At 33.8% G+C, this 23,107-nt stretch overlaps 1 protein-coding gene across 1 annotated transcript; it reads right to left on the bottom strand.

The window, feature by feature from the left end:
• Positions 1–202: 202 nt before the first annotated feature.
• On the bottom strand, positions 203–20,766 carry LOC113038806 (neural proliferation differentiation and control protein 1-like). The gene is made up of 9 exons (XM_026196481.1): positions 20,375–20,766; positions 8,861–9,019; positions 3,892–3,975; positions 3,094–3,297; positions 2,618–2,684; positions 2,026–2,107; positions 1,849–1,928; positions 1,330–1,429; positions 203–743 (listed from the first exon to the last, which is right to left on the bottom strand). The coding sequence occupies exons 1-9, from the start codon at positions 20,478–20,480 to the stop codon at positions 672–674; spliced, it is 954 nt and encodes a 317-aa protein (XP_026052266.1). The 5' UTR covers positions 20,481–20,766; the 3' UTR covers positions 203–671.
• Positions 20,767–23,107: the final 2,341 nt, after the last annotated feature.

Genomic DNA, 23,107 nt, shown 5'->3' with positions numbered 1-23,107 from the left:
ATATCATTAGATAAAATGGATTTGATTTTTACTGAAGGACTCAAAGAAAAAAGAAAAATAAAGAGAGGGAGGGAGACAGAGACTTCATATTAAAGAACATACATAGGAAAAATAACTAATGTGACAAATTAAATAGAACTATTCTTAATCTCAAAAAGAAAATATATTATGTTGTTTTTTTAATAAAGACTATAAGAAAATAATACTCAGATAAGGAGAGACAAGTAACACAAGTAAATGTGTGAGAGAGCACTGTGTATTTCACAATAAGAAGAAGAGGTGCTTTTGGAGGCAGCTTCGCCCAAAAACACGAAGACCTGTTAAAAGAAATACATCTAGCTGAAAGTAAAGATTCCTAACAAGACTCTAAAGAGAAATGGTTTTAAAAGGGATGTGACATAAAAAGCTAATGAGAGAAAACCAACCCAAAACCAAAACCTTTCAAACACCGCTGTCTTAAATTTACTTTTACTTTTATTAACTTCAGTATCTTTAGAGTTTGGGTGTTTTTCTCACTTAGTTCTGAGCACAGATTTTCCAGGAAAAACAGAGTCATATTATTTTGATTTGTGTGTAGTGTGACATATGCAGCTTCACCCTATGGAGGAATGCTTTTAGGTGTGTTAGACCAATTCTAAAAGTATGCAGGTGTGTGTGTGTGTGTGTCCAGGTCACTTGTGATTTCTCTGGGAGTGTAAGGTGGAGTCGTCAAACAAGGGGTTTTTCACCTCCATCTCTCCAGTCTAAAGAAGGAAAAGACATAATGGTTATACTAGTTTAGCTAATATGTTTTATTTTGTTTTTTAAATAATGGGACTGAAAGCATGGGACACCAATAATTGTAGTAATGGCATCACAGGAATTAATTTACTTTTCATAAATTTTAAACTAGAAAATATTAGTCATTTTATTCATATTTATTTTATTCATATTTAAGGTTTTTACTGTATTTTTGATCAAATAAATACAGTATTTGTGAGCATAAAGTAAAAAAAAAAAAAAAAAAAAAAAAAAAAAAAAAAAAATATATATATATATATATATATATATATATATATATATATATATATATATATATATATATATATATATATATATATAAAAAACACAACCGACACCATTAAAAGGAACTGTCCATGCATTATAAACTGTATTTAACAACAAATTTAGTAAGACAATTAATTAATAAATGTAAGTAATTCTTCATTACTCTATTCCATAATATATTTATGTATTTTTTTGTATTAATGTTCTCATAAAACCACATATATAAAATCTAAATAAATAGAGATGCTAAAAAGCTGCTAAATGCACAAATGTTTTACGCACCGGTGCTAGTCCAGGGCACTCGTACACAGTGAAATCTCCCACTTCATTCTCCTCATCTGATGTGGCCCCAGACTCGGAGACTTTAGGTTCTGCTTTATGTCTGTGTTCAAAATAAAAATCAATACATTAACATCTTTAACAGATATATATTACATGCAAAGTTTAATAAATACATATTTTTTCACAGGGAAATGGCTGCTTATTCATCACTATCATGATGTCTTAACCTTCGCGCAAAAGCACAGTGATAACAGAAAGGGATCTGACATATTAATCTATGTATTTACATTTCAGAACCAAAAGTTAATCCAACTATAAAAGTAGTGCAGCTTCAAAAAAGGATGATTTAGACAACTTTACACTCAAACAAAAATAATGCAGGTAAACCAACTAACGATAAAAAGAAAGATGTACAAATAATGTTTTTTATTTTTTATTCTCAGACAGGGACTGAGAGCTGAGAGGAGACAATGCAGCTCAAGCGACTAAACTAATGAAGAGATCATATATTGTGCTTACTTCTCCATCGAGAGCATCTGTTGTTTCTGATGCTGGTAGTGATACATCTGAGCACTGTGAGCCAGGGTTTTATCCCCAGACTAAAACATGGAAAGAGATGGACGTAAACACACATTACAAGAACTGGCTCTTGTATTTTTCTGATGTATGAACTGGCATTAATGTGAATGCTCTTACTGAAGTATGATTATGATTGGGACCAGCAGCATGAAACGCAGGGTAATCAACTTTTTGAGCCAGACGAGTTTCTCTTTGTAACCTGTTTAAAAAAATTACAAAAAAGAAATAATAATAAAAAAAAGAAATCAGGCTAAAGTTCAATAGGGGTACACAGTTAAAAAAATGCACTGAAAATGTTGAAATTATTCAAGGATATAAACTTATTTATTTTTTATACTAATATACTAATTATTTTTATTATTTAAAAGAATGAAAAAGTAGAAAAAGTATACAAATACAAAAGGAAAAATATAAAAGGATGCACTAACAAAAAAATAAGAATTGATATTTAATTAAAAACATCATTTATTTATAACATTATATTATCTATATCTATATTTAACATTATTTTATATTATAATTATATTCAATATACTTGTATATTATAAGAGATACTAATCCAAAACAAAATAACTCTTTTCTCCCCTCAAAATAGTTCTTCATTAGTTTGAACAGGAAGTTTTTAGAAAAGAACTACGGTGGCATGATAATGGTTCGGGCTGACGTCAAAATCTGACCGACAAATTAAAATAATAAAGATTCAATTTACCTGATCCAGCAGACAGCAGCGATGATGAGCGCCACGGACCCCACAATAATGCATAAAGAGACCATCACTGCTCCCAATGACACAAACACACACAATTATAAGAAAAAGAGAAACAGAGACATACAAGAACTCTATGAGGAGGACTGTCACATACAGAACATCTTGATTCATCAAAATAAGCGACATTTGATCAAAACTGACACTTGCCAGAGATTTTTCGATATAATTCAGAGAGGCTCACAGTGTACTAACGTCCAAGCCAAGCCAATTTTAAAAGCACAAAACATTACGTGATGGGCCTGCTTTAAAATGCCATCTTTGTCAGGGATGCACAGTAAATTTGGTAAATGGCATTAAAAAGATGTCTGTGGAAATTGGGTCAACTTATGCTGAAATGATTAAAAAAAGAACTACTCACAACACACTGATCAAAATTAGGCTTTAAACCAAATCAGAAAACACCTAGTGACACGTACAGACTAGCAGGCTGTCTCTGGAGGAGTTGGGGGAGATGATCGGCCCGTGGCGGTCGGACGAGTTTGTGACCGGCTGGGGAGATTTAGGGGTCTGGTGTGTTGGTGTGGATGGACCGCTGGTCGTTGGTTCTACAGCTGGGGGTTTGTGCAGACTCTTCTGCTTCGATTCGGACTGGGACTGCAGAGGAGACTGTGAGCGAGGGTCTAGAGAGGAGATGAAGAGACAGAGAGAGTCAGAAAAAGAGGATAAAAGAAAACCGATATAGCAGAAAACATCTGGGTCACATCTGGCATCACTGGCCAGAATTCTAACCTTAAAATCAAGAGTAGGCACAAAATAATGGCTTCAGAATCATTCCTAAATGTACAAAATGGTTCTAATCTGACTCGGGGGAAGACAGAAATCATGTCTTTGTGGCAGTTGTTCTTGTGATGCAGGCATGATACAAGACTTGTTCACCTAACAGATTGTTGGTGGAAAGCAAAAATGCTATGCTAATGCTATGAAATCATATTTTGTGAGAGGTTGTGACGTCCTAATAAAGCAAAACAGCCACTAGGTTTGAAATCAAAATCTCCAAATGAGAAAGAAACAAGTATTGGGTTGCAGGACCGTGTTCTTTTTTTATCCTTGTTTCAGCATTAAAAAATATTTTTATCTAACATTCCTAAAGTTTCTATAGTTACTAGCAAAAAGCAAGCGAGGTGCAAAGTTAAGGGTTTGCTATGAATCATTAGAATGGCAACACTATCTCACTAACCATAACCACACAGATTCTAAGAGCAGAGAGTTCAGACCTGGCTGTTTGACTTCTGACATTTGCTGCTTGGAAATGACGGAGGACAGATAGTCGATTTCTTCATCCACGTCAGGATGAGAGGCTGTGGAAATAGAGACAGAATGTCATTTGGTAAAGATATCAAAAGACAAACATGCTTCTGCCATTGAACAGGCAAAAAAAAAAAAATCATGGTACCATTTGTTTTTCTGTACTTCATTCCAAATGCAGCTCAGTCTCAGTTGTATTGAGAGTATCAAACTTGTGAGGGGAGTGTGATGAGTGGGCTGTGTGTGTTCTGAGAGTGAGAGTGTGCCAGAGTGCTGTTTGTTTGACACGCTCTAAAGGCAAAACAAAGGCAGCTCATGGTTTAATGGTACGCTTGGCCAGACAGTAAGCTGCATTCCAAGACTATGGAAAAACGTCCCTCTTGACAACCAGCCTGCGTGTGTGTGTGTGTGTGTGGTCAGGGAGAGGGGGTGTGTGATCATTCATTATCTATCACATGTCCGAACGCAACACAAACAACTACAACATTCAGAACAGAAAGAGTTGTGAGCTGTGAGACTATATATACTTTATAATGGCATAAAACTATTTTAAATAAAATTATAAAATTATTCAGCACTGGTTGGTAAATGTTAAACCAGAAAAAAAAAAAAAAAAAAAAAAAATATATATATATTATATATATATATATATATATATATATATATATATATATATATATATATATATATATATATATATATATATATATATATATATTACCACATATATATATATGTGGTAAAAGTTCATTACATCATCTGGCCTTATATGGTTAATTTTATACAACCAAAAGATAATATATAATATATTGCAAATATAAATTACATTAACCAGCCCCTAATAATAAAAAAAAAAAAAAAAAAAAAAAAAAAAAAATATATAAATATATATATATATATATATATATATATATATATATATATATATATATATATATATATATATATATATATATATATATATATATATATATCTTAAATATTCAATCAGCCCAAGGTAGTTAATTTTATAACAAAATAATGATATGCATTATGTCATCCAGCCTTAGGTGGGTCAATTTTTCAAAATAAAATAATATTGAACGCACTGTAAATAAATATTGAATTTATTTTCCAGCCATAGTCGGCTAATTTTAGATAGTAAAAAATTTATTACTTATCCAAGCTCTTTGTATAACCAACAAAATAATGTTGACTATATCATAAATAATTAATATATCGCCCAGCCCTGGTTTTGTTCGCTCTTTCTTGAAAAGACATTCTAGCGTGGTTTGACACATTGATAAAGATCACCAACATTAATTTAACAGCCATGGCTTTGCGTGGTGAAGTGTTGCATATTGCTCAAGTCTGCAAAGAGCTGCTGAATAAAAGAGCAACTTTATCTCGATTATCAGCCTTGCACATAGACTTTAAATATCAAAACTCGCCTCAGCACTGTACCATGAAGTACTGACAGACCTAGCTACTGTTTATTGTCATGAAGGTTTGTGTTTAGTCTACAGCTGACTGGCCATCTGCCTCCTGGAACAAGACTGATGTGATAAAACAGCACATTTCGCTGGCTCAACACCCCCGCTCTCCACAGCAGGTGTCGAAGGAGGCGGGTCAAACCATCTGTACTTGTTTTGAGTGGACAAGTGAACCTGTAAATCTGTGGTTTACACATAAAGGGGGTGTTCACAAACAGTCCAGCCTGACTAAAGCTGATGAACAATTGAAGAAAGTCTGGACTCAGTAGGTGCTAGAAGAGTGGACAACTTGTTCCACGACTTTACACGCAATTTAATCTGTAAACACTATAACTTTAAGTATTCATATTATTATTATGAAATCAAATGAGTGTTTTTTTTTTGAATTCACATTTATGAAAAGTGTACAAAGAAAGTTAAATATTAAATCTAACATTAAATTAATTAAGTTTTAATTAAAAGATTGTAAAAGATGAGTGTGTTTTTAAAGGAAGATGCTATTTCAGCCTTTCTCTCTAAAAAGAATTTAGGTTTAGTCCAATGTGTTTCTTGCTGTTTTTGAGTGAAAATTGTTTCTACATCTTCAATTTTTTTTTAGAATGGCATTATGTTAAGAAATAATGTTTTCACACAATTGTACTACAGACCATTTACTGTTTGAATTTGCATGTACAATGACCATATTAACAAAAAAAAGAATGCATGAATACATCAGAAATCCTCATGAAATAGTATATAATGTTGGCTGCTTTTGTCATAATGTACAATATTTTCTCAGACTTTTGTTAGTATATAATGCAGCTTTCTTTAACTAACCAGATATAAAGCAGTGTCAGGCATCTGAAACTAACAGGCAGCATAAAGACTATTTTTGAAGTTTGAAGACGATTGTTCTGCCACCTAGTGGTGGCTTTACTAAAATGCATTGGTCAGTGATGAGTGAGTGTTTTTGACTGATTATTGAGTGCTTAAATCAAACAACAAAAGTACAGTTATTATATGTGATTTACTGACATGCAAGTTAACACAATTAGTACAACCTGCCAGTCGGTTTCAGACGATATGATAATTAACATAGCCACCGATGTGTTAAAATTAGGCAGGTGTTTATTATTGTCTGGTGTCTCGCTCTCTCTCTTTGTCTGACCGGTGCTGCAAAAATGAGACTGCTGACCTACATAGACAGATGATGATTAGTCGCAGATGCTTCGGTTTAGCTGATGGCTGTTAAATAACTTGTCAGTGTGGCCCAAATTCAAGGGCAGGAGAAAAAAAGAAAATCAGGGATTTCAAAATCATAATGGGGAATTAAAAATCCAAATGAACTGTATTGTTCTTTAAAACTCAAAAACACTCCACGTTGTTCACTCACAACCATATTAAAGCAAAGAGACTGGTGACGCAGGACTGTTTGCTCAGTCAACTCTTTAACAGCAGGTCCCACCTTGGTCTAACATTCACTGTCGCTTTAATTACGCTCCTTCAATCTTTAAGACTGTGCTGTAAGGCATTTCAAAAGGCCAGAGGTAAAGGTGTAAGAGACAAAACTGCTTTCAAAATCAAGGGAAACTATCCTACTTGAGAATACTGAGCAGCTAACGTTTAATGAATAGATCTGTTTATCGATACTGATGTAAAATGCACTGCTCCACACAAAACACGCAGGCTCTAGTTACACAAATGAAACGCTTGAAATGAAACCAGCACTTTATCAGAAAGGCAGGCCTGTGTTTGGAGAGCTGAATCACTTACGGGAAAGGTATTGCAGATTACGAGAAAGAGAGAAGGAGAGGTAGGGCGAAGACCTATTAGCATGGACAGGAGACAATGTTTGGGAATTTTGAGCATAGACAAAACCAACAGGTCAGTGCTGCATCACTGCAACAGCACCTTTTTTTTAAATGAACATTTAGTTAAAATCACATAAATATTTTCATTTAGCTAACGGTTTGATCCAAAGCGACCTACAAATGAGGACAATGGAAGCAATAAAAATCAGCAAAAGAGCAATGATGTGCAATTGCTATGAAAAGTCTAAAACATTCGTAAACATCTTTTATTATTATTATTATTATTATACAATAAATAAAATCAATAGAGCAAGCTAGTTTTAGAGGCCTTTTCGCTTTTGTTACTTGTATAATAAGTAAAAAGAAAACAGATATGATAAAAGAATATTAGAGAAACTAAAAAAAAAAGAAAACAAGCAGTTAGTAAATGTATAGAATGGAAGTCTAAAAAGGCGCCGTTTTTTTGTTTTCTATATCAGAATAAAAATAAAATAAAAATGGAAGAGACGTGTTTTTAGCTAAAAACGTAAAATACATAATAATTTTATATATTTTCTATTGCTCTCATTTTGACAACCCTTGTCAAATTAACAAAGAAACTGGCTGCCATGTGTAATCTTATTTTTCAAAAGAGTTTATGAATATATGGCTGTCATGGAACTACATTACAGTTGTCAGAGCCATTAATAATGACAGGTTTGCAACATTTTTCTGGATCTTAACATTTTGTATTAATACATGCACATTTTGAATATTTCTCACATACAGTATTTATTACATGACATACTAGTCAATTTCATGCACAAAACGTATGCGTGAGAATGACTTTTTTATCTCATGGATGTTTGGGTAGACAGACTTTTAAACAGGAAAAGATATTCTAATATTTAAGTTTAGTGTTTTAAGTAACTAGTAACATGTAACAGAATAATGTTATTTAATTACAGAATAAATGTAACTGTTATCTGTTATAGCTACTGAGAAAAAAAATGTGTAATTAAATTACAGTTACTTATGAAAATGTTAATGATTACAAAAGGCGGTTAACATCTGAATATTTTCACGCACATACAGATATGACTAATTTCTTTCCCAAACTGCATTGACTGCTTTTATATATAAGACACCAATGTTGCAAGATTTTATGGCACAGAATAGTACACATGATGCTTATTCAACTCTTATATGTCAGTTCTTCCTCTCATAGCCATGCAAAGGTTTAAATCCTAGTCTTACTGTAAGGTTAACCCTGCCTTGTTTGAAAATCTTCCAGTGCTCACATGGAATTACATTAAGGCCAAGGCTGCACAGAGACACACGCGTGCACAATCCATCTGATTAAATTCAGTCATGTGCCTCTGCCACACGAGGAGAGACAGAGACAGATTAAGCATTATGCTCACCACAAAACTAACAGTGAGAGAGGAGTGAAACGAGAGGAAAAGCACAGGCCAGATGATGGAAGGATCTGTGGTCTAAACCATCAACATCATCTCCTCTTTCACAACGGCATTAGTCACAGGCCAAGGGTTCGGATAATGAATGCATAGCATTTGGCTCGTGAAAATGGTTCTGAGTCACACCAAAGCAAAGGCCAGATTAGACAATATGTGCTAAATGAATGGTGACACAGTAGCCAGAAGGATGGTAGGGTGCATGTGTGAAAGCCTTCGTACCTTGGTGGTGGTGCTGGAGAAAGTGTGTCCTGGGAGCAACACAATGTCCCGCTTTATCTTCCTCCAATGGGGAGAGGCAGGAGCCACAGTGGGAGGAGCCAGGCTTGCAAAAGTGCCGCCCCTTTCTGGCACAGTCTATGTGATCGGGGCACTTGTTTGCTGAGAAAATAGAAAAAAACATGTTGAAAGAAAGAAAAACAAAACAACTTCAAATTATATCAGCTTGCATAGCCCTGAATTATCATGTCACATGTAATGTGTTTGAATATTAAAGGCTTAAAATCACTATGCAATATTACACCACGTGTTGATGACAGGTGAAGAAAATAGTGTTCATTAAAAGTCCTAACTTCAGCATTCAATAACCTGTGATGTTTTTTTTTTTTTATTGGAATTGGAATTGGAATTTTTATTGTAAAAAATTCATAATTATGCTTATTTTGTTTTCTTTCAAATTTTGACACGATTAAAAAAAATAAATAAAAAAAGGGAAAATGTATATTACTAAACATAAAATACTCATAAATTATCTTTATTTGCATAGTATCTATTGAACAAAAACAATCTATCAAAAAAATCTTGATATCCGTTGTTTACCATTTGAAAATAATACTTTTAAAAGACTTTATTACTTTTATTCAACAAGAAAGCATTAAATTGATTAAAAGAGAAAGCAAAGACAATTTACACAACTAATAATGACAATAAATGCTGTTGTGTATTTCTATTCATCAAAGAATCCTGAAAAAAATCTAGCTTTTTTTTTCTTTCCACAAAAATATAAAGCAGCACAACTGTTTTCAACACTGCTAATAAGAAGAAATGTTTCTTTAAAGGGGTGGTTAAATGTTATTTCATGCATACTGAGTTTTTTACACTGTTAAAGAGTTGGATTCCCATGCTAAACATGGACAAAGTTTCAAAAATTAAGTTGTACGTTTGAAGGAGTAATTTTGTTCCCAAAATACTCCTTCCGGTTTGTCACAAGTTTCGGAAAGTTTTTTTCGAGTATGGCTCTGTGTGACGTTAGATGGAGCGGATTACCAAAAAAAAAAAAAAACAGCATTAAGGGACCAGTGGATGGAGTTTATTTTTACAGAGCATCAACGGAGTTGTGCAAGTGTTTGTGTTTGTTCCCTGCATTTCGAAGATGCTTGTTTTACAAACAAGGCCCAGTTTGACGACGGATTTGCGTATCGTTTATTTCTTAAGGATGATGCAATCCCAACGAAAAAGGGTCACGATCGTGTGTTGGAACCGCAGGCGGTGAGCAAAACTGCTTAAAATATTTCTGCCTCCTTGTTAGTGCGTCCGCCTCCCATGCCGGTCGTGTTTTTCCAGGAAAAATCGGTACAGACTATCTTACTCTTATGAATATAATAAAACTAAAGACTTTTTGGAGTTATGAAGGATGCCGTACTACTCTATAGGTACTCAAGATTAACAGGATATTGAGTGAAAACGAGGATTTCAGCCCCCCTTTAACAGCGAATCCACATATTAGAATGATTTCTGAAGGATCATGCGATTAAAGACCTGAGTAATGGCTGCTGATAACCCTCTCTGCCATAACATGAAAAATTGAATTAAATATATTAATACAGAAAATAGTTATCTTAAATTGTAAAAATATTTCACAATATATATATATATATATATATATATATATATATATATATATATATATATATATATATATATATATATATATAAAAATAAATGTTAGTGATTATCCATACATTTTATTTTCAACATGCAAAGCCAGTAAACCTGAAAACTTTGGCATCACACAAACAAGGACAGAAGAGAAGGTGTATGACGTAAGAGCATCCCGCAGATGCTGTCGATAGAGCTTTACTGGAACCTGAAAATTCCTTAAAGCCTCAGAAACATTCAATGGTAAGGGTAACTGAAGTACCCAGTGACATCAATGCTATTGAATTCAGTCTGCCTCATATCCTCGACTGACTCTCAATCGCTCTAGAGACTCTTAAATCAGTCATCGTTACAAACTCGCTTGAATGATTCAAATCGGTCCACATACGCAATCATAATCTCAGCTCCTTCTTTTCAATGATACTTTTTCATATGAGCTCGTATTCTCTATAAATCCCTCAATTTTCAGTGTAATTCACCCTGTGGGGTTGCAGAAGGAAACTGGGTCAGCAGCAGGTGTGTGTCTGCTGTGTGTGTGTGTGTGTGTGTGCTGTGATGGTGCTTGGGGATTTCATGGGGATCAGAATCATTTTAGAACTATTATAGTTTTTGCAAATTGTATTTATTTACAATATTACTTTCAGATTTAGTAATTTTGTTGAGTGTTTTTGATATTTTTTATTTATTTGTTTTTATTAAGTTATTTTAGTACCGATTAGCCACTTCAGGAAATCAGCCACTTTGCTTTAGTAATGGCACTTCTACAGGAATTTGAAAATAAAATAAAACCATATACTTATGCATATTCCATTACTTAGCAAACTGGGAGCTCATGCCAAGGTAGGCATTTCTTAAAATAGTATATGATAAAGGTATATGATAAAGGTAAAAATCCATTTGTGCCTAAAGAAAATTAACCCATAGTGAGACACTCCAAGCAAAATGTCTAATAATTTTCAGTTGCTGAGTCGATGTGCTTCAGTGTCATGAGATGACTGGATCTCTGTCCGTTCTCTGACATCATCTGACGGACGTCAGTAGGAACTCACAGCAGAATATTAAAGAATGACACATTTTCCATCGGGAAGAATTTCATTAAGCGAAAAGCAATCATTCACGAATTGTCCCAGGCGGCTTGTTCTTAAAGGAGAATAGAGCTAAACTGGACCATGGAACTGGACTAATGGTCCAAGACAAACTTGTGTTGTTATTAAATGATACTTTTTATTTTTACAGTGACATTTTTATATTCACTTATTTATATGTATTTATCCCTTTGATGGCAAAGCTGAATTTTTTAGTGTCATGTGATCCACCAGGAATCATCTAATATGCTAATTTGCTGCTCAAGAATTTCTTATTATTATCAAATATTTTTTGATTTGCAATAGAAGTCTTTTGCAACATTTATCTGCCCCACCACTTTGATCAATTGAATGCATTCGTACTGAATAAAAATAATAATAATAATAATAATTTATTTCAATTATAATTTGTTTTAAACTGACCCTAAACTTTTGACTTCAAATAATCACTGAAATATATAATATTAACATATATAATATTATATATACAATATTAAAATATACTGCAAAACCCCAACAAAGCCAGAATCTGTCACAGAACCTGTTGGCAAGTTTCTACCAAGTGATGAATTTATGACATAAACATAATAGTTTAAACTGACTTACAACATTTGATGTCAACAACAAAAAAAGGGAAAAAAAATGTGTTTCCTCCGATTCATATATGATGTTCTGCATATAAAATAAATATCTTCAGATGTGTGCCAGAGGTAAAGCTAAGATCTAGACTATATCACCATTGTACCCTTTTTTAGATGCTGCTGCTCAATATGCATTGATTTCTGCTCACACCTGTCATAGACCTCCTCATCTCTCATTAGTTTTGATAAAACACCGCCAGATTGCTTTTAAATCTGGAAGAGGAGTCATGAGGACTGAGATTAACTGACTAATGAGGTGCAACTGTATGTGTGCATGTGAGAGATGCACATTCCTCTAAACACCCCGCTGGGCCGCCCACCTCCAGCCGGTCATGGACATTAATTTACACAATCAACCACAAGCTCAAGCTGCACTTGGAAATAAGGAGGACATTTTGAAGCAACAGCTTTTTAAAGCTTCACTGCAGTAAATGTACTTCAATGTAAAGAACTAATTGACAGCTGTATAACACTATCATTTAGATGAATATTGTACCTAAAATTACCTTGCAGCACATTTAATTTGAAGTAAATTGTTCATAAATAAATGCATCACCAAAACTTTCTTTCTACTATGAAAGAGTGTATTTTTTATATGACACTGGACCTGACCGACTTACTGCATTGACAAAATACCACTGAGAGCTCTTTCAAAATATCTGCTTTTGTTAAGAAACCCATTATTTTAGCAAACAGGACTTGCAGACTATTATCAGAGACCATAATGTTTCTGGTTGGAGAAAATGCTTTGATCGCCAGTCCGCCTCTGCTCATCTAAACATCAGTTACATAAAACTGATCAAAGTCAAACCTGACAGAACAATTACATCTGGACTCTTTGAAGGACCAGCTAATAGAGATGAGATGGCCACTGATGTGTATGACTTCTAGACCTTGAAAAGAAATGAGCACTAATCAGTGGATCTTATTAGACACAGGGTCATTTCTAAAGCAAACATTAAAATATAAAGTACAAAATATATCTATATTAAATATTAAAAAAAAAATAATACTCCATTTATTTATATAAAACTGAATAAACTGATATGCTACCATAAGTGTGTTTGTCGGCACTCCTAGGCATGGGTAATTAGAAGTGTTACTGTTTAAATATTTTATACTCATAACATGATGCTAAATGAATGTCCATTTAGTTATGTCCATAATAATAATAATGACGATGAGGATAAAAAAAAATTCATTCGGAAAGTATTTAATAAAAATACAATATAAATCAGCATTTCAACATGGTTATGTAATCTAGAAAATATATAAAAAAATAACAATGATGAGGTATTTTCTATCTGTATTTTATTTAATTCAAATACAAAAAATAAATAAATCAGCATTACTAAAAAGTGATGTAATCTATCAAATATTTTGGATCTCATTTTTTCTAGTATGAACTACATTGCAAAATATTGTTACCATGGTATAAAATTTATTGAAATTATTAATTAATTAATTATAAGCATTTTGGTCTTATCACACCAGTTCACATTTAAACAAGAATTAAAAAAAACTGATGTATTCCTTTTTGGCTCTGCTATTGTGTTACATACAATCAGCTAACTTAAAAAATAAGAAATTGAACTGGTTGTAAACGCATTGATGAGACCTTTTGCTTCCTAACACATCTGTCATTTTCCTTAAATAACACCAAAACCTCAATTTCAGCTGGCTGTGAAGTATGATTTGGTCAAAACATCTCTGATCATTTGCTCGGCTAAAGAAAAGCACACACCATTACATAAGAAAGATTTGCATATCATAAATCTGGATTAAAAATGAATATTTCTAACCATCTGCTGCTGGCTCAGAAATCATTAACCGAGCTCTGAGCGGGAAGGAAGCCAACATCAGCACAGACCTGCAGCACGGGAACAGGGACACGCTTACGTGGCAATATTGACAGCTTCCATTTACTTTGTGAGGTAGGATGTGAATCAGAAGTGGCCACAAATGTTTAAAAATCTGTGAAGAGGCAATAAAAGTAAATCTTTTTTTTTCAGCTGGATAATCATTTTGCAGTTGTGATAGGAGATGCCATGAACAGGAAAGTGTGGATGGATAAAGGGAAACTCCCATTGTGTGGACTTCCTGTTGCTCCACTTAAAGTCAAGCTAAGTGCCAGTTGTTTTGCCCCTTTTTAATTTGGCTCTCTTCCATGACCACAGACAAACTTATGTTATTAACCTAGACTTTATATTTTCTGAAGATGTAATGCATGCAAATGCAAAAGTTGCTGCCACAACACCACTGTGCATTTGCTAGTGTTCACAGCATTTTTTAGAACAGTGCTATGTAGGTACAAGGTTGCTTTCTGATCCAAGTCAAACAAACTCATTGCCAAGTTTCGATGATATTCAAGGATCGAGATACAGCTTGGGGCTCTGGGTTTCTTCACCTGTCTTCATCACTTAAAACAGCAATAGCATTCAATTTGATGCGTCATAAATATTCATAACATTTTTCTTAAACAAACATGCATTCTCAATCCAATATTCTTGATCTGAAAATAGCTTTAAAGAGCTTTAAAGTAGATTCTGTGAGACTCTGTTAGCTTTACAGACAATGGGGTCACCGGTTTCCATCCATTTGGCTCTTTCTCACTTTCGGTACTTATTAACTTAATGGGAATTGGCTACAATCCCAGCTGCTACGGAAAAAATGCTGTTTGAATATCTCCCGCTACATAGCAAGGTGCTAATGTGATTACATCTGGATCCGGTTCGCACAGAATTGTAACCATGACTTGGTTACATTTCAGACAACCATACCTCAACTCTCAAATGCCATCTGTAAAATATGATCATTCTTAAATATAATGGTATATCTAAAAAATTACTGTTTTTTTTTCATTTTTCATCATTTTATTTTCACCAAGGTTGCATTTAATTAATCAAAATACAGTAAATTTTATGAAATATTATTACAATTTACAATAACTATTTTCTATTTTTAGATATTTTTAAATGCAATTTATTCCTGTGATGGCAAAGCTGAATTGTCAGCAGCCTTTACTCCGGTCTTCAGTGTCCTTCAGAAATCGTTCTAATATGCTGTCTTATTATTGTCAATACCTTAATAGTTTAATATTATCAAACTGTTTAATGAAAAGTAAAACTGTATGCAAACTGTGAATTCTTTGATTAAATAAAAGTTCAAAAGAAAAGAATCATTTCTTTTCATGACAAGAAAAATTTAATGAATCCTTGCTGAATAAAATCACCAATTTCTTTAAAGAAACCTTACTGACCCCAAATTTTTGTACAGGAGTCTATATTTACACACACACTACATATACATTATATATCCTAATTAATCAAACAACAAAGCACATTTGACTGCATCATGCAGTTTAATTAAATTCTTTAAAGGGGTCAAATGATGTGAATTCATTTATTTATTTCTCTTCGGAGTGTTACAAGCTCTTGGTGCATAAAAAAGATCTGTAAAGTTGCAAAGACTATAAAGTCTCAAATCCAAAGATATATTCTTTATAAAAGTTAAGACTCTGCCCCACCCCCCTAAAATGGCTCATTCAAACACGCCCCCACGTCTACCTCACTATGTGGAAATATTTGCATAATGCTGCCCAAATATTAAGCAGAGAAAGAAGGCGTGGTTTCAGTAATCGCAGTAAGTGTTGAAGCCGGCATTTCATTGAGATGCTGTGTGTATCTAGGAGAAAGCAAAAGCACTTAATTTGGCCTCCTGAAAGTAGATGCATTTTGAAAGATGAAGCTCTCGCTTATGGAAAGGGGCTTTACATTTCTGACGAGAGCTTGCGGTGTTCGGCCAATCACAATGCACTGGGTCAGCTGGCCAATCAGAGCAGACCGCGCTTGTCAGAAGGATGGACTTTATAGAAAACAACACTTTTGAGAGAGGCGGGGCATAGAGGACCTACAATAATGTACCATATTTGAAAAATTATGTGTTTTTTTGAACATTAAAGCATGTCAACATAATCTTTTACACCAAATACACAAAATAATGATCTTTAAAAAAGCATCATATGACCCCTTTAAATTAACAATTTGAATGAATGTATGTGAGAGTGAAGAAGTGTAGTACTAGGGCTTCCACTGTTCATTTGCACAGAGTAAATGATAACAGCTGAATGTAGGATCATTTTAATAATTCAATTCTACAGCAATAAGATATTTGACTGTGGGATTTCTAGGTACAGTAAAAAGGGACGTGATTATAGCTGTTTCTAACTGGGGATCACCTAGTGAAAGCATTGTTCTGCGAACCATACAAATGCAAACAGGCCACTGAAAACCAGCCTGTTAAGACTGGAAAATGAATATGCGGCTTTTCATATCCTAATTAAGTATCCTTACAAAATTATGAAATAAATACACATTTAAACAGTTATAAACACAACAGAAATCAACAAATGTGTCTGCAGAATTCTCCTGTATTGAACACAATTATGTTTTTGTTACATCAGACTGTGCTTCAAGCGTCTGAGGGTCTCTTCTCTGCCTGGCTGAGATCCTAATTATCATTAACAAAAACCCAGTAATGACACACATCCTCATTAGTGAGAGAAGTGCAGTGGACCACAGGAAATGAGGACATCTTTACGCCCACATCTTTCAATAGCCCATTAAGACATTAAAGAGCCCTGCGATGGAAACCTCCATTTTGGTTTAGAAAGCTTCCGTACGGTACAGAAAGAACTTGTTTAAGTCCCTGCTGATCAAAGTGTACTTTCTGCAGTCAAACTGGCAACCTGTGTACTCAATGCGAGAAGACTTAAGGGTGGATGTTTGCTGTGTGTTGCTGAGCACTCAAGGGTGTGTTTGGATTTTATAGTGCATATAATACATGTAAACCATGTTTGTTTGTGCCTTTAACTTTATAAGAAGTACACATTTTAAATCTCACCACCAGAATGGCAGATAACACAATCGCAGCTGCTTGGTTCTCACATGGCGGGGTTTGTATACAGTACGTGGCCTCATTCAGGGATCTGCTTCAGAGATAAGCTGCCGCTCTCAATGTGCGCTCTGCAAATCATCATTGTGGCAACAACGAGCTGTTTCCAGATCTCTGTAGAGCCTTAGATCCTCACGTTCCCCTGAGACGGCAAGCGCAGGGTCCAATTCTGTGGTTACCACAGCAACACAGCTAACCTTTTCTCAATCCACTCCATCACCTCCGAAGAGAGAAATGCAGTACTCAGACACCTCACATTACCCAAACACTTCTTATGTAAGTGCATTACGAAGTGAGCTGTAGTCAGAACTGCAGCGCAATGGAAAGAGAATGTTCCCTATTTGTAAAACTGCTGGGTTAATTTCTTAAATCTCTTTTACCCTGTGCTTTATGAGGAACAGGGTTAAGGTGGCATTTTAAGGTTCGGATTTCAAGTTTTTTCAAATTGGTATTCTAATGTGCACAAACTAAATAGGCTATTTTCCAGCCTACCACTTGATTATACCAAAGCTGCTTTAAAAGACTGCAATTAACAGAACTTACAAATCAAACAAAAGAAAGCTCAGGACATAGCCCTGTTGTACCTCAAACTTTTCACATAAACGCAAAACATTTCCTTGTTCTGAGTGAGTTGTATGACTATAAGGCACATTTGAATAAGCATAACAAAATACACTCCTTGGGTATTGATTAACCAGGAACATTTTCTTCAAGGAAAATGTCTTTGCAGCACAATAATTGGTTGACTACCCTGCCATTGTGATCGGCTGTTACTATAAAAGAAACTGAACTATTAAAAATAAATCAGCAATTGAAATAAACCTGAAATTAAATACAAATATAAATATTAAATAAATAAATAAATAAATAAGAAAAACAAGTTATAAAATGAAATGTTGACTCAATAGCCTAACTGAAATAAATTTTAAGCTGAAGTGACAAAATCACAGCAGCTAAAATTAAAATGTGAACTGAAAGCATAAAAATTAAAGTTAATTAAAAATTTTAATACTACTAAAATAACACTGAATGTTGAGAAAAAGTCTAAATTAAAGATGAACATCAGTGACTGCAACTTTCATGACAGTGAAAACCTTTATGGAAAAGAATGTGACTTAATAATAAATCAAATAATAACATTAATTAAAATAATAATATTATTAAAATACTACTACTACTACTAATAATAATAAGTATTAATATAACAAATCATTTAAAAAACATAACAGCTGGTACGAATGCATAAAAATAATATTATGAAAATTAACATCACTCTGTTACAGATATCAAAGCATACCATTTATGAAATTATGATAATTTGCATAAATGCTCCTCAAACAAACAGCAAACGAACTGGGGGTTGCTTTTTATAAACAGTCTACAGGTTGCTTTGTTCACCTGTGCGAAACAAGCTTGATTATCCATACATGGTCTGGTCACCATCTGTGAAATGGCTGCATGGCTAGCGGCTCGAACCACAGTTCTGTCTTTCTGTGTGATATATGACATGCTATTCTGTGGCGATCAGATCAACAGCCTGAGGGGGGAGCTCAATGTGGAAGCTTTTTTGAAGTCACATGCTAGAGAACAACAAACAATCTACTTTACAATGGAGAACATGCGTAAACATGTTTAGGCAGTGGGACACGAGATAAGAGAGAGAAAGAGAAAGACTGATCAGCCTCTGGACATGTTACAGAACACTGAAAACCCCTAGAGCAATACAGCAGGTAAGAAAGGATTATATTAGCACATATACAGTATGTATGAATATTTTAATCATTCTTTTTTGATGACTCATACGGTTTTATCCAACAATTCCATATACTAAGGCTGCTCATTGTGCAGATGTGTGTCAATGAGAAAGTGATTGAGATGTCCTGCCAGTGTCCAGCTGTTGTCATTTCCACAGGGGTCTGAAAAAGAAGCTTGGACTGATAATCTCTGCTTATGTTCTCCGTAATTTCTGCACTCACATCCCACAATTCAGTTCACATTGCCCACTATGAAACTCTTAGACTATTACAATGAACATTTGAGCCATCAATCAGACACTGACTCGATGAGCATAGAAAATAAATAAAAATATATGGATTTCCTTCAGTCATATTTACAGTAAAGTGCAAATGGGTCAACAGATGCTGAATAAGAATGGTATGAATATATATATATATATATATATATATATATATATATATATATATATATATATATATATATATATATATATATATATATATATATATATATATTTATATGTGCGGCATGGGTTTTATATATATGTATGTATACAAGAATTCTAATTTCTCAAAACTGTGGTTGGGTGATTTCCAATTATTGCTTGTTCTAAAATTAGTTTTAGTTAAAAAAAGAAAATGTTTAAAAATGCAGTAATAACTTCCAATAAAGCTTAAATTAAGGAGCTAAAGCTGATCTAAAAGTCATGCTGTCCCTGTTACATTTAATGTATATAAATAAAATTAAAATGTACGTGTACATTTATGTTAGACTCTGTATTTCAATAATGAATGTGTTAATGGTTGTGCAATGTAAGCATCATAATAAAAGCATGCAAATACATGATGATAGCTTCTAAAAATGAGATTTAAAATGCAACACTCAGTTTTATGCAACTGTATAATCTCTATGTCCATTAAGGGGACCTTGACCTTGAAACAATTTTAAACAACACTTTAATAGGAGGGGGAAAGAGCCACAAGGAAATTACATGACATTTTCCTTTCCTCATTCAAGGTTTTTAATTATTTATTTTTTTACTTATTTTCTCCACTTGTTCAGCCGGATTAGGGTTATCGTAGACAGTGTGAATCCTCTTTATTCTGGCCAAAAATAAATAAAAAATTATATAAAAGTGTAATAGAGAATAAGCCACATATTAAAAAAAAAAACAAAGAAATTGAAAAATATAAATATTCAAACTCAAATTCATCTTTGGAAATCAACGATATTTAATATTGTATACATATTTAAATACAATCTGAACAATTTTAAACAGTGTTCTCACATCACATCGCATACTATGAACTACTTAATAAATGTTTCAAAACAAATATAATGATAATAATAATATATTTATTATTAAAAGCTCAAAAAATAATTAATTAAAGCTCACAAAAGCTGCTGAGCCACTACCATATGTGAGACAGACAGACTCTTACCCGGCATACTCGCACCGACGGCGGCGAAGATTACGCAGATCAAGACCCCGGGCAGGAGGAGGGAGGCCCGGGCTCGCCGTGCGCTCCGGCTGGGGCAAAACAACATCCTTAACTGCTCTTCTCAAGTCCAGGACAGCAGATAAAAGCTCCGGAGTGTCATTCCCACATCTGTGTGGGGCGGATGGACGTACACTACCGAGAGAGACAACCTGACCCGAATAAAGATTGGAGCGTCCACTCAAGAAGAGTGTTAAGCCGCTGCCTGTGTGGTAACGTTACAGAGCTAAAGATAGAGGAGAGAGAGAGGTTGCGGTGGCAGGAGAAGGAGGAGGAGGAGGAGGACCTCCGGTGATAAACACGCTACAGTAGAGATTAGAACAGCAGCGGGAGGATGAATGAGCTCGTGACGCAATGACGCTGACGTGGGTGCTGCTTCTCTCAGGTGAGGGAACGTTCTGTTAACTAAACAAAAGAGATTTATGTTTTAAGTAAAGACTTATTTGTTCCGAGAGAAAAAAAAAGAATTTATTTCATAAAAAATAATAGCAGAGCATGTTATAAAACTGTAAATTTGGGGGGAACTTGCCAAACTTACATTTAATTCACAAAAAAAAAAAAAAAAAAAAAAACGAAAATGTACTCCTTCAGACCATACAAGATGTAGAGGAGTTTGTGTCTTCATCAAAACAGATTTGGAGAAATTCAGCATTAGCCTACATCAAATGCTCACAAATGGATCCAATGTAGTGAATGGGTGCCGTCAGAATGAGAGTCCAAACGACTGATACTACTATTAAATCACACGACTCCAGTCAATCAATTAACATCTTATGAAGTGAAAATCTATATGTTTGTAAGAAACAGATCAATTTTTGAGACATATGATTGTTATTCTGTGTTTATCGGTTGTTTGTACTCATTCTGGTGGCACCCATTCACTACTGTCTTTTCAGTAAAATGTAAAAATGTTAAATAAAATGTAAGACTGCTCAATTGCAAAAATTTTCAAAAGTATAAAATCCTTGTTTTGGAAGAGAGAAATGGTAAATAATAAACTGTCTTAAAATAACTGTATAAAACATTTTAGCTTGCCCCAATTGGACACTCATGATAAATACTCCTGAGAAAAAACAATAGTTCAACCTTTTGTTGATTGTTGGTTCTAAAATTAATGCCAGTTTAGTGTTATTGTGTTCAGCTATAGCATAAATATGACATTTATTGTATTAGACTCATTAGTAATAAATTAAGAGTAGGAAAATGATCAAAAAAAAATAACATGGGAATTCAGATGTCATGTTTATAAAAATTTTAATTCACGCTTATAGTGGCACCTAGTGACCAAAATTACGACATACAGACTGTTTCTTTTCTTCTTTATGCATTGCTTCTTGAAAAATAAACAAACAAATACACACATGAATGTACAGGCACAAAAACATTTTTCCTGCTTTCTTTATTGAGCATTATGTTTTTGCTCTCAATCTGGGGTGTCCATGGCTGTTGCCATCAGACAGCTCAAGGTCTTTGCCTGAGTACAGAGATAATAAATATGTATTAAATGTTGTAAAAAGCTTTTAATTTGAATTTTTATCACCATCTTATTCAGAGATCCACAACCTTCAAGACTCAAATGTAACAATAATAGTGAGACATGTAATTATTTTCAGAAGTTGATACCTCATTTCTAAAGGGACCTTTTCAAATTGCTTGGGTTCATGGTACGTGGCCTGAATGGCCGGAATTTGATGGCCACTGCAAACCAAAGAGATTCAAAACAAAACATACATGAAAACTTACAAGTCCCATGAATTAATTTTGACACCTCACCTCAGTGAGGTTAAAACTGATGACATACAGTGCTGAGATGTACAGTTTACTTTATAAAAAGATTTGTGCTGCTTGCTTATATGTGGATCGAATCCTGGGACAGAAATCCAAACAGGATGTGCACAGGAGGCAAGAGACTTTTCTACAGGGCTTTCTACAAAGAAAAATATTTTATAGAGTCCATATATATTAGATAGATAGATAGCAAATGAGTTCTGTATGATGCCACAATAACTGAATGTCATCTATTCAAAATCACCAAGGAAAATAAAATAAGACAATTGATTTAATTCCTGTTTGTGTTATTTATTATAATTCATATATGTAATTCTTGAATATATATATTTTTAAATAATAATTATATATATAGCCTATATAAATATATAATATAAAACATATCACAGAAAAAGAAAAAGAATTCAGGGCCATAAACTTTTTTTTAATGGCAAGTGCTAACATTTCATCAGTCAATACAAAAAGGATATTAAAAAGAGGCTATAAAAATCTTGTATTACATCCTTTGGCCCTCAAGAAATGCTTCAGATGACCCTTCTGACAAGTATCTTCATCTCAAGTTAATGTATAGAAAATATCTTAAATAAATATAATCCCATCTAATCTATATGATGCCCTCAAACTTAAGTGAATCAGACATAAGCCCTTTGTGAAACAAGAGGTACACAGGTTGACATCCTTTTGAAAACAGCCATCCGTGACAAAATACAAAGTGTACATTAGAATTAAGATTAGGAATGGAAAGGTTTGGGGTTGATATAACCGTTCTCTGCATGCTATAAAGCAACAGATTGTATTAAACTCTTGAGCTACATTACGGCTGTGACACTCAATGCAAAAGCTAGTCTAATAACATTGATGCATTTGAAATATTCTCAGATGATATGA

Source organism: Carassius auratus, chromosome 21 (assembly GCF_003368295.1).
Source record: "Carassius auratus strain Wakin chromosome 21, ASM336829v1, whole genome shotgun sequence".
NCBI classification, from domain to species: Eukaryota; Metazoa; Chordata; class Actinopteri; order Cypriniformes; family Cyprinidae; genus Carassius; species Carassius auratus.
The sequence above is the reverse complement of the archived record's forward strand: the minus strand, read 5'-3'. Positions and strand labels throughout refer to the sequence as shown.

What these genes read in the sequence shown, in the direction of transcription:
- LOC113038806 (XM_026196481.1), bottom strand. Translation starts at nt 20,480, where the DNA reads ATGTTGTTTTGCCCCAGCCGGAGCGCACGGCGAGCCCGGGCCTCCCTC. An exon ending in GTCAGAAGTCAAACAGCCAG is followed by an intron (nt 3,298 to 3,891) that starts GTCTGAACTCTC and finishes TCTCCTCTCTAG; the next exon opens with ACCCTCGCTCACAGTCTCCT. An exon ending in AGTGCCCTGGACTAGCACCG is followed by an intron (nt 744 to 1,329) that starts GTGCGTAAAACA and finishes TTCCTTCTTTAG; the next exon opens with ACTGGAGAGATGGAGGTGAA.